This window comes from Salvia splendens, chromosome 16 (assembly GCF_004379255.2).
Source record: "Salvia splendens isolate huo1 chromosome 16, SspV2, whole genome shotgun sequence".
Classification (NCBI taxonomy): Eukaryota; Viridiplantae; Streptophyta; class Magnoliopsida; order Lamiales; family Lamiaceae; genus Salvia; species Salvia splendens.
In genome coordinates this window covers 28,744,015-28,756,898 of record NC_056047.1, presented here as the reverse complement: position 1 = coordinate 28,756,898, position 12,884 = coordinate 28,744,015, and the positions used below count along the sequence as shown (strand labels likewise).

Here is a 12,884-nt window from a genome sequence, read left to right as displayed (position 1 = left end):
GATAAACCGGGTTGATTAGCTTAATTTAATTGTCGTTTAGAAGGCGTGTGGACGTAGAACTTCCGTTGTAATTTCCGACTTAGGAATAAATTAAGCATTTTTGTTTGGAGAATTAAAGTGTAAAGAAATTTTTTTGTAAGGATAAAAGTGAATGAAATACTTTTATTAGAGAAATGAGGGATATACATGTGTATAGTAAAGTACAAAACGAGCTATAAAAATTGGATGCATGGAGCTAATGTGTATAGTAAAGTACAAAACGAGATATAAAAATTGGATGCATGGAGCTACACATAAGATTCCCTTCAAGCATGGAAGGGTTGTATAGTAAAGTACAAAACGAGCTATAAAAATTGGATGCATGGAGCTACACGTAAGATTCTCTTCAAGCATGGGAGACCCTTCTCAAAAGAGGAATGAAGTGGTAGCTAATTCTACTCTATGGAATTGTAGTAGCTAGAATTGAGATAAAAGTTGAGATTTCTTTAGCCAAGGAAGCTGCAGTTGAAGATCTCCTATCCTTCCTCTTCTCCCCTCCATCTATCTCGAAATTGGCACCATAAGACTCTAATTGTTTTTGGCAGCTAAGTACCTGCAAGAAAGGTTCAAAGACAAGGAAAAAAGGTATTAGAAGTAGGATTCACAAAGACTCAATGTGGGAGGCTTCTTCAAAATAGTATGTAAATCTATGCAATACATCATCAATCTTCCAAGAAAGAAAAAGAACAAGAATGAGCAAGGAGTGAACTCATCTCTAAGACTACCTCCAATGGTGACATTCTAGACAATGTCACGCATAAAAGACAAAATAAGTATAAATAAAAGTAATTGTAAAATAATTTCAGGCAATCGCCCCTCATCTCTCGAGAGATACCTGCCGCCACTAGAAAAAGTGAGGGGCACATGCCACGTGTTTTCATATTATTGGCTGAATATTGATTTCTTTTTTATTTTTATTTTTTCACTTTTTATTATTGATTTCTTTTTTATTTTTATTTTCTCACTTTTTATTATTGATTTATTTTTATTACTTGATTATTGGAGTACATGTATGTTGTAATAAATTTGCACAATAACAATATAATTCTACATCACATTTTCAATCTCGAAAATTTTGCACTACATTAAATTTTGATTGTTTTATTAATTATTAATTTTTTTTCAATGATTATTACATTTATCTCTATATATCTTTTCAAATATCATGTGAATTATTCTTCCAAAAAAATCATTCCAAAAAAATCATGTGAGCAACTCTTCCATAAAATGACGCGAACTACTTCATTTTTTATTATTTTATTTTAATTTTTTATTTTTTATTATTTGCCACTACATTGTGCTTCACTTTTCTATATATACCCACTTAACATGTAGAACTCATCACAAAAGCAACCAAATCATCCAAATTATCGCCCTTTCATTATTGTTTTGATAAATTTGGTTTTATGGATCCAAATCATCCAAATTATCGCCCTTGTTTCCCAAACTATTTTAATTCCCAAAATTATCAACAATCATCAGAATATCCAAGTTCGCTAAATTTTCCAAATTTTGCACCACCTTATCAGAATCCCCAATCATTTTCAAATCCTGAGTATTCACAAAACTTTGAATTATCTCTAAATCTAAGCCAAATTCCTACATCTACTGAAATTCCCACATTAAACAATGTCGCCCAAAACTTTAAATTTGAATCATATATTTTTTTATTATAATTGTTAGACATTATTTAATATATCTAAATTAACTATAAATTAAAATATTAATATAAAATATATGAAAAAGAAAATATTCACTGATGGAATTAAAAAAGTTGATGGGGGGTTGAATTGAGGGAGAGTTGTGTATGTGGAGGATAGAGAAACGAATATTTTATTAAAAAGTTGATTGAGGTTGGGTTGGGTGAGTGTCACGGATGGAGATAGTCTAAGGCCTTTAGAGGCAACGACATATTCTCCTTCCCCATCAACCGAGGCTAAGATAACAGCCAAGAGAGGCAGCCCCAAAACTTACACCAATTTAGCATGATCAACATAATTATAAAGCTCAAAAGGGAGCTAAGCTTGTGGCCAAAAATAGGAACACCAATGCCCAAAATTCTGCCACAAGAAGCCAATGAATTGGCCTATAAATACAGCCATCACCCCCTTCCCTCCACACACTCATTCCGCCCCAAGATTCTCAGGCGTGGAGTGCGACGGAGGGAGGAACGGGCGGCGCGAGGCAGTGGCAGCAAGGAGGGCAGCCACAAACCGAGAGGGTTCACCGAACTGGGGTAAACCCCTAACTACACCCTCTCGCATCATGTAGAATAGCAATAGAATATTTCAGGGATTTAGCAAATCAAGTGTTAACTACAAGATCAGCAATGCTTTAAATCCAGAATCGTAACAGTAGTGAGCATCAATAGATAGAACCAACATTTAGTCAAACATTGAACAATTGCAAACCAGTGAGCCTCAAACTCTTGGAACCATAGAAGCAACACTTAGTAAAGCAAGATAATAACAAGCACTTTCCAGCAAGTAAGAACACACAAGTTTCGAACTGAATTGTCAATGAATTTACGGAATATTTAAAGGGAAAGGGGAAGGGGCGACTTAGCTTTAAACCGAGAAGGAGTGGGCGATAGTTGAGGCGAGCCATGGCGCTGCCTTGCTGAGAAGACGCTGGTAGCGCTCGGCGGAGGAGGAAGAGCGACGGCGCACCAGCTCGACGGAGAGACGACCGCATGCTCCCCTGACGCAGCGGCTCCGCCTGGAGGAATGGCCAGCCGGGTGATGCAGCGGGGACGAGGCGGTGAGGTCGCGAGCTCCGAAAAAACGCCTCAGCCCCATCGGTGACTCCACCGTAACTCTGCCGCAGGAGTGAGCTAGACGGAGAGGAGGAAGAGGCGATGCCTCTCGGTTCTCTTGATCTAGGAATTGCAGAACCCGAATGGTGGAAAAGAGAGGGGTGCTGGCGGCGTGAATTCGTCGGAGGAATTGAGGATAGGTGCTGCTGTGTTCTTCAATTTAGGGATTTGAATTGGGGAAGGAAAAAAAAAGAATGGGAATGAGGGAGAGGCACGATGGGTGAAAGGGAGCAAGAAATTGGGGCTGTTCCCAACTAAGATTGAAAGGGCTTGGGCCTTTAAATTAATTAAATGGAACGAGCTGGTGTATAAAGATTTGTATGAGCCATTCTATTTTTAAATTAGTGAATTGGCCTATAAATAGAGACTTCTAATAGTTGGGCCAAGGGAATTATTTATACGTGGGCCGAGAATTATTTATGCTTGGTTTGGAATTAAATAGTGGACTAAGTTTGGGCCTACTAATTATTTTACTTTGAGCTAGAATTAATTATGAAGATGAGCTTGGAGCTCGAAAGTTGATGGATTAATTCCCGAATAAATTACTAGGTTTCCGAAGATGGAAAATAATGATGCTGGAGAAGCGAATGGGCCAACCGGCGTCGCCCCACGACGCCATAGGCGGCCATAAGAAAAATCCGGAGGAAAAGGATTTAAGAAGGGATTTTTCAAGAATCCATATTTTATTAAATAAGTGCCCAAATATTTATTTTAGAGAGAATAGTATTTCTCCAAAGTAGTAAAGTGAATAATTAAACTATGCAGAGCAGTGAAGCCCGAGGTAGGATTTAGAAAAAATCCTATAAGCCGAGACTAAGATGTAGTTGCTATCATGTAGGATGCATGCATTCTTTTATCAGGAAAAATAGTCCAAGTACTAATTAGCGTGCTACGCTATTTTTAAAGGATAAATTATGCAAGGGCAAGTGAGGCCAGACGAGAGTTGTTATTTGGAGATAAGCGTATCAGGTGAGCTTTCTTTTAATATCCAGCACATTAGTGTGGATATAAATCAAATACTTTGCGAAAGTATGAAGTATCACCTTTTCTTAAAATGAAGTTGTGGTAATTTTTTTTCAAGTTGTTGTCATGCCATAAAATGTTTGTTTTTTAGGCCTATTTGTTGGGGCTATATCCCGAGGGTTTTGGCGACGCCAAAGCTATGTAACGAATTCGGTTCCCAATAGGATCGCAAATCCTGTTCGGAATAATGTGCACAAGAGCCGTGAGCCATCCTAGAGAGGTTGGCCGACCATGGTGTCCGTTGAAGGTGGCCACCTTCTCGGTACACAACTTACATATATGGTATGAGTTTTGAAGAACTTAGACTGATCAGTCGGACTTTTAAGATCACAAAAGAATTTAGTAAGCTCCGGCCTTTTAAGAAAAACCCCGTGTGATACTGTTGATGGATGACAACTATAGAATGTATGTTTTGTTTTTGGCACGTATCCACTGAGTACTACTGTACTCAGCCCTGCATGTATTTATAAATGTGCAGGTCGAACGTCAAGAGAAAGGAGCAATGATCGGAGTCGATGTTAGTAATTATTCAAGTGGATCTCTCGAAGATTTGTGTCTTCATACACGAAGTCGTTTAGTATGAGAATTTCAAGTCTCACCATCGAACTCTGATTTAGTTGATGAAATGATTATTTTGAGACCATGTAATTGAATACTTGGCTTCTATCTTATGGTATTAATCGATTTGGCATTTTCGGCAAGTTTCTTGAGTTCTATCCCCTTTTCTTTCCCCGCTTCGTTAATCCCTCTTAATAGTCGCGGATTACCCGTTTCGCTATCCTTAGCAAAATAGGGTTGTGACATGTTATTTGTACATTTTTTAATTTTTCGATGTGGGATGGTTTGGACCCCAACAATCCTCGACTCTGATACCATTGTTGGAAACTGCAATCCATGCCCGAACTCCACATTACTATGCATTGCCCAAAGCATATAATATCATACCAAGACCACACATATCTCAAGTAACCACAGGTTTTAATCGAGGTCACACATAAATATTGGAGAATGTGCAAGTAATCGATCTAACCCTGGACCACACAGGTCTGCCGAACCTCGGCCCTATTACCACTTCTAGGTATGGCGGTGCACAACCGAACTCCACATTAGTACGATGTTGTCTCCTTTGGACAAAACCCTCATGATATTATTCTTGTGACATTTCTCAAAAGGCCTAGGAGCATTCACAACCCGTCGAAGGGGAGGCGTCCCACTATGGGAGTTGTGGCCTAGCGCAGAAAATAAGGGGAATGATGATGTGGCCGGGAGTTGTGAAGTGGCGGTAGGCGTAGGTTATGGATGCTCTTATATTTATGATAAAAATTCATGGGAGGCCTATGAGACTTATATACTGAGGAGAGACCAATGAGACTTATATAGTGATCTACCTGACAGGTTGGACTCCGTATTTAATTAAACGATTAAACTTCTTCACAAACTTTTGATCTACCTGACAGGTTGATCTTTTGATCCCAACTTATATAATTTGCATCAATTGTGTTAAAAATATTTTTTTATTATCAATATTTTGCATTATATTTATAAAATAATTGCGTTTAATTTATGAGTAATATACAATTTTGGTGATGTGAAGGTTATTTTAGAATTAAATGTAGAGTTGCCATAATTCTTTGAATAATAATGTAAGGCATTCCATATAATGTGTATATAGATAATTAAATAATTTAAATAGAAAGACACTTTCATTTGATGGTGACACCACCTTCGTCAATTTAACTTTATAAGTTACACGTTACAATATTTAGCACTGACCTTTATCTATGGAATCAGAATTCGACACATATAAAGGCAAGAAACTGGAATCAACACTATATGTTTGACAAGCTCAACTTCAGATATACTACTACTCAATTGATTCTTTTTATTAAAAAATAATATCGGCAGAAATACTTTGGGCCAATTATTAACGATCAAAAAACTAGTTTCTGTTTTGTACAAAAAGAATATAATTATTGCAGGACATTCAAGGAATATAACATATGTTAACATTTGTGCTTATATATTGATTTTATTTGGAATTCTGCATTTGTAGTTGGTACAAGTGGATGAATGTGGAAATTCCGGAATTTATATTTGTTTGCATTACTTTGTGTAAATTGGGGGGCATCTCATTATCAATGAGTGTTACCACTGTTTAGAGCAATTATTTTAGACTTATAGTAGTTCTGGTTCATGCATCTTTTCATGCTTAGTCCACGTTTGGTCGCACATAAATTCAAGATTATTTTATTTTTTGTTCCATTAATTGTTATCGTAAATATGTCAGTAACAATAGTATCAAAAAACACATATTTAAAATTTTTGGAGTAAATTTATTCCAATTAAGCTAGTTGTAAAGGGAGCGGTATGATTGTGTAGTAATTGAAGGACCTTATTAAGTAGAACTTATTCCAGCTCAAACACATGTCTGTCTCCAGCAAATAAAACTCACTTTTAAAAAGCTAGAAAAAAGCAACCGAATATAAGATTTCCTGTTACATTTTTTGTCTTATACACATCTCATATAGTTTCATTTTCGAAGATGCACGCAACTTATACGTAATATTAGTCCCTTTTGTACTCCCTTTAATTGTTCCAAATGGATTTCACATTTTGTTTGTCTCATAGAAAATGTTATTTATTTTTAGGTTGTCATAAGGTAATTGAATTATTCTGTGTTTTTTTTGCAAAAACTTTTCTGCCTTTTTCTCTCTGATACTTTATTTCCTCTTCTACTTTATTCTTTCCAGTTTAACACATCATTACCTTAAATCTTGTGTCCAAAACAAATGTCTCAACTACCTTAAAACCTAAAAAGAATTTAATAATATATTTTTTCCCATAACATGCAAGCACATCTCATGCTCCCTCCGTCCCTGAAAATTTGTTACCTATTTCCTTTTTCGTTCGTCCTTAAAAATTTATGACATTTCATTTTTACCATTTTTTGTAGTGGACCTTATATTCCACTAACTCATTCACACTCACAATTTATTATAAAACTAATATATAAAAGTAAGGCCTACATGCCACCAAATTTTTCAACCAACTTCCTATTACATTTCTTAAAATCCGTGCTGGGTCAAATGGTGACGAATTATTAGGGATGGAGGGAGTATAACATAACCCCATGTCATCTATCTTGAGATAGAGGTGAATGATATCACAAATATACATAAACACGTAATGAAATAATATAAAGATAGATATGCATGATTTGTAAAAAGGATAAATCAATAGATACATGATCCATTTAGATGTGACGTGTATGATGACATATTAGTAAAAAGTGAAAAAAAGGACTTTTAGTCTTAACTAATAGTGAAATAGGCAATCCATTTCCCGTGTTGTTTTCTCTTTTTACATGTGACTATCTTCTTCCCTTCTCCTTTATATATATCCACAATCCCCATTTCACTTTCCTCATCATCACTACTGTCTCAAGAAATGATGCCTCCCGAGCAAGAAAATGGAGTTGCACCAACTAATCAAACCGAACCGCCCGTTTCAACAAGTAACGTGAGTCCCTGCCCCGAACCCGACCGGGTCCGCTTCTCGGTTCTACGTCACTCCCTTCACCCCATCACTCTTAAGGTAGGTAACTTAACAAAATTACAATTACTTATAATCGCTAGTATGTAGTCTCGTTCTGGCTTTGCCCGCTTTTATTACAAAAAAAAACAATTACTTAATCATCAATTACTTTACAAATTATATTAACATGGTTGGAGCAGTTCGAGGACGTGTCGTATTCGATCAAGATAGAGAGCGGTCAAGGCTGGTGCTCATCGCCGAAGCCCAAGATCACCCGAGCCATACTTCACGGCGTCAGCGGCACGGCCCGGCCCGGGGAGCTCATGGCGATGCTGGGCCCGTCCGGGAGCGGCAAGACGACCCTCCTGACCGCCCTGGGAGGGAGGCTGCCCGGGAAGATCTCGGGCAGCATAACCTACAACGGGGGGCCCTTCTCCAGCGCCACGAAGCGCCGCACTGGCTTCGTGGCGCAGGACGACGCACTCTACCCGCACCTCACCGTGCTCGAGACGCTCACCTACGCCGCCCTGCTGAAGCTGCCGAGCTCCCTCACGTTGAGGGAGAAGGCGGAGCAGGCAGAGATGGTGGCGGCCGAGCTCGGCCTCACGAGGTGCGGGAACAGCGTGATAGGGGGGGCCCTGCTGCGCGGGGTGTCGGGCGGGGAGAGGAAGAGGGTCAGTATAGGGCAGGAAATGCTGGTTAACCCGAGCCTGTTGCTGCTCGACGAGCCCACCTCCGGCCTCGACTCCACCACAGCGCAGCGGATCATTGCCACGCTGCGCTGGGTGGCGCGAGGCGGGAGGACGATCGTCACGACTATACACCAGCCGTCGAGCAGGCTCTTCAGGATGTTCGATAAGGTGGTGGTGCTGTCGGAGGGGAGCCCTATTTATAGCGGCGCCGCCGCGAGAGCGATGGATTATTTTGCTTCTATTGGATATGAGCCAGGGTTTAATTTCGTCAATCCTGCTGATTTTCTCTTGGATCTTGCTAACGGTAACATTCAGTCCCTCTCTATTACAATGTTATGTCGAATAGAGTTTACTACTCTTATATTCTCTTGCTCCAATACCAATAGTATTAAATATTAATAGTGAACTATACCAACTTTGATGTAGAATTGGTAAAATAAAAGACATAAATAAAAATAGTGAATACATAAGAGAAATGAAAGGTACGGATTAATGTGAGATAGTATTAGTGGAAGAAGAAGATAGTATTAATGTGTCTAATAATATACATACATATACGTACTATAGGCACACTTGAGTCTTATTGCATTGTTCGATCTATATATATTCCTAATAAAAATTAAACGTTTCCTAAAATGGAAGTATCATCATTTCTACTTTTTTCCTTTGTCTTACTTTATTCTCTAACATTACATAAAATTTTATGACGAAAAGCAAACGTGTCAAATTTAATGGGATGAATGAAATATAATATTGGTTTCGTCAAATTTAATGGGATGAATGGAATATAATATTGGTTTCTGACCTAAAAAGAGTAAGAATTACGTATGATAGTCTTTGTTGGACTCCAAAAGAATAGGTTTAGTTTGATTCTATGTATAATTCCGAAATGGCTGATTTGACATAAATATATTCCCCAATACCTATATTTTACTGAAATAATACTTCTCTTTTTTCCTCACTTTTGTGGTCTATATATAGTTTTATTTAATTGTGGGGGGGGGGGGCCAACAAGCCTATTGCTACATCGGCCACGTACATATGCATCTCCAAAACCACTAATAATGAAAAGATAATATATCCATTGAATTCAAAATTACACTTCTTTTTTCCACGACATATAAATCCAGGTTAGCTATACAATAATAATAAACTTTTGCTTTTTTTGGGCAACTAAAAAAATATTGTTTGTTTAAATTAAAGAACATCCCATCCCTGTGTGTGAGCTTTTGACCAAATAAAGCTTCCAATTCAATAATTGCCAGGACTCCACTCTACACTGCCACCATTATAAAATTAATTAATTACTATAAGCTAAAATCATTAAACCACTTTTAATTACATTCATGCAGGTGTCACTCCGGATCCAAGACAGGAAGATGATGATGATCAAAATCAAGAATTCCATGGGAGGCAAGATGATCTTCAGTCAACCAAACAATTCCTCATTCACTCATACAAAAAGAATTTGCATCCTCTTCTCAAGGAAGAAATTCATCAACAAGAGCAACAAGATTCCACTAAATCATCGTCAAGATGTACGTAAATAAATCAAAATACCACTATATTTATAAGTACCTATCCAGGGTACTGATAAAATGCAAACTCTAAATATTGTACAAACTTCAAACTATGGTCTGAACCGTTAGAAAATATCAACAGATGACAAAATAATAGCAACAAAAAATGTCAACACAGCATCAACCGTTAACATTGTGTTGACATTTTTTGTTGCTATTATTTTGTCATCTATTGACATTTTCTAACGGTCCAAATCACAGTTTGAAGTTTGTACGATATTTAGAGTTTGCATTTGATCACATCTCTACCCATCCATACGTATATATATGTTGCAATATTCATGTTGTGTGTTGTGTGATTTTTTATGATGTATATAGGTTGGGACAATCAATGGACAACCAACTGGTGGTTGCAATTTAAGGTTTTACTAAGCAGAGGACTAAAAGAAAGAAAGCATGAATCATATTCCGGCTTAAGGATGTTCCAAGTCATGTCTGTTTCAATTCTATCCGGACTTCTATGGTGGCACTCCGACGCCAATCACATTCAAGATCAGGTAATAAACTAAACTAACTACCAACTAGAAGATAAATAAAAAAAATTAACACTATTGTAGTACTAAACTAAAGCTTGTTTCAACAAATAGGTGGGATTGTTGTTTTTCTTCTCAATTTTCTGGGGTTTCTTCCCTTTGTTCAATGCCATATTCGTGTTCCCTCTAGAGAGGCCGATAATCATGAGAGAGCGATCCTCAGGCATGTACCGCCTCTCGTCTTACTACATTGCAAGAATGGTTGGTGATCTACCAATGGAGCTAGTTCTCCCCACCATATTTGTTACAATCACATATTGGATGGGTGGCCTAAAGCCCTCCCTCGTCACTTTTGCCCTAACCCTGGCCATCGTCCTTCTGAACGTGCTAGTGGCCCAGGGGCTGGGGCTAGCCCTAGGCGCCATCTTGATGGATGTCAAACAAGCCACGACACTCTCCTCGGTGTTGATGCTCGTGTTTTTACTGGCTAGTGGGTACTACATTCAGCACATACCGATGTTCATCGACTGGATGAGGTACATCTCCTTCTCCCAGTACTGCTATAAGCTCTTGGTCGGGGTACAATACTCAGTGAACGAGGTCTACGAGTGCGGGCATGGATCGTGCAGGGCGTATGATTTTCCCGCCATAAAATCCCTCCAGATTCATAACATGGCGGTTGATGTGGCTGCTTTGGTGCTTATGCTTCTCGGGTATAGGGTTTTGGCTTATCTAGCTTTGAGGTTGGGACACCAACACTAACAACTTCTCAAATTATTTCAACAAATGTATCCAACTTTATTTACTGGACTTAATTTATTATTTTGTAACATCTACTTTGTTCAATTGAAATTCAAAAGAACTTCGATACATGCTAATTAGTAGTACTACTTTCTTTGAGCCCTTTTTTATTTATTTATAATTTTTTGCTCAATAACTTTGGGATGTTCTAGATATTCCGGTTGGGTTCAAAAATTTATTATTTTCCCATAACATGGGCTTGCACTTTAAGGTGTTATTTGATTAGTCAGGAAATACTCTGTTATTAGACAATTATGAATATACTAGATTGATGAGATCGTGACATGCGAATATTTTTCATGTATTTGCTCTTCTTTTTTCATATAATTTCTCTCATAATATTTACGAATTGACCAAATTACCCTTAATATTTTCACCTCAATTTTGATATTTACTTTCTCCCACTTTCTCTTTCTCGGTTTCTTCCCTTTCCTCTGCTCCCACTTATTAATCAAAACAAGGAATCTCATCCTTAATGCAAATTAAGTAATCTTTGTTAACATTTTCTTTTTGGTATTAAATATTGAAATAATTAATTGAACAATTACTTGACGCTGTCTATGATGATTAACCAAGAACAATGGAGAAGGAGCACAAACTGTAGAGCGGAAGCGTACCTTGATCCATCAAGAATTAAACGGTGGAATTGCTTTACAGCGGCGGCTATGGATCTTCCAAACGAGCAGAGACGTCCTTCACAATAGTCTGCCGAGAGAATATAGAGATATTGAACGTTCTTCTGACGTCTGGGGACCATAACCTAATCTTATATTTATAAAAATATAAGATCTTTTATTTTCTACTCGATCCCTCAACAAATAGAAAATCACAAAATGGTATCTACACTTATTTCCATAACAAATAAATACACATTAGCTCAAACTTTAATCTTTAATAGATCACTTTAATTGGACAACTGAAAGATAGTCATACTCATTAAATTAGTCATGTGGAAGCCCAAATTTCTAACAATCTCCAACTTGGGCAACACATGACACCAAATAAATGTGTACAAACTGAATGGGCGCTCAAATATGCTATCACATAGTGTATTTGATGCACTATTTATTAGCACTAAAAATACATGCAAGTTTACTGGGTAGATCTAGTATAGCTAAAGGTCAGTACCGGGATATCAAACACATGGAATAAGATTGTAACTGGCTATCATATACTAAGCGTCATATACTATTTAGAGACACAGAGTTTTTGATTTTGGATTTTATAAACTAGACAAAAATAAATAAACAAATAATAAAAAGTATAAAACAAAACAATACAACTACTAAGACCTAGTGATGATTAATCGCATAGAACATTTACCTTATGTGTCTCTAGTATTATTAGGAAAGTCGCGATTCTAGAGTAAGCCATCTCTCGAGTGCACTTGTCTAGTAGATTAGACTCTAACTATCAAAGTCTCCTTCCAATAGATTAGATTCTAACTCCTTAAGTTCCTAAGACTGAAGCCCTCACAAAGGGTCCCCTCTCTCGAGTGCAGATAAACCTATGTGTTGTACTCGTTCTTTTTTACCGCGTAAAACTAGCTATCTCTCAATTAATCTAGTTAAACGGACATAGTTCTAAAGTTGGTCAGACAAAAGAACAATAAAAGCACAAGAACAAGCAAAACAATCACAAGAGCTAGGAAAAAGTTCAATTCTATAAATCAAAACATGTCCATAATAGTCTTCAACAAAAAATCTACAAATGATGTTTAACTACTCATAGACAAGTAGTAAAAACAATAAAAGTACGAGACATGAAAGAAATTGATAAAACCCAAGGTTGAATCTTCAATCTTCAGTCTTCTCTTGCCTAATCTGCAGAGCTCCGCTCCAATGGAAGGTGGAGGAATTTAAGTGTGGAAGATGAGATAGAAGAATGTGTAGAGAGGGGAAGGATTGGAGACTCTGAGATAAGATTA

At 37.5% G+C, this 12,884-nt stretch overlaps 1 protein-coding gene and 1 long non-coding RNA gene across 2 annotated transcripts; both read left to right on the top strand.

Annotated features, from left to right (window-relative positions):
- The first annotated feature begins 3,951 nt into the window (after positions 1 to 3,951).
- On the top strand, positions 3,952 to 4,578 carry LOC121771380. The gene is made up of 2 exons (XR_006044015.1): positions 3,952 to 4,159; positions 4,356 to 4,578. It is a non-coding gene; the product is annotated as an uncharacterized LOC121771380 (long non-coding RNA).
- A 2,678-nt stretch (positions 4,579 to 7,256) lies between these two features.
- Positions 7,257 to 11,034, top strand: LOC121772337 (ABC transporter G family member 21). The gene is made up of 5 exons (XM_042169399.1): positions 7,257 to 7,471; positions 7,612 to 8,407; positions 9,456 to 9,641; positions 10,002 to 10,180; positions 10,271 to 11,034. The coding sequence occupies exons 1-5, from the start codon at positions 7,325 to 7,327 to the stop codon at positions 10,916 to 10,918; spliced, it is 1,956 nt and encodes a 651-aa protein (XP_042025333.1). The 5' UTR covers positions 7,257 to 7,324; the 3' UTR covers positions 10,919 to 11,034.
- The last annotated feature ends 1,850 nt before the right edge of the window (positions 11,035 to 12,884 follow it).

Bases quoted from the DNA above. Each gene is read 5' to 3' on its own strand.
- LOC121772337 (XM_042169399.1), top strand. From the start codon at position 7,325: ATGATGCCTCCCGAGCAAGAAAATGGAGTTGCACCAACTAATCAAACC. The intron at 7,472-7,611 runs GTAGGTAACTTA...TGGTTGGAGCAG, and splicing joins TTCACCCCATCACTCTTAAG to TTCGAGGACGTGTCGTATTC. The intron at 10,181-10,270 runs GTAATAAACTAA...TTCAACAAATAG, and splicing joins CCAATCACATTCAAGATCAG to GTGGGATTGTTGTTTTTCTT.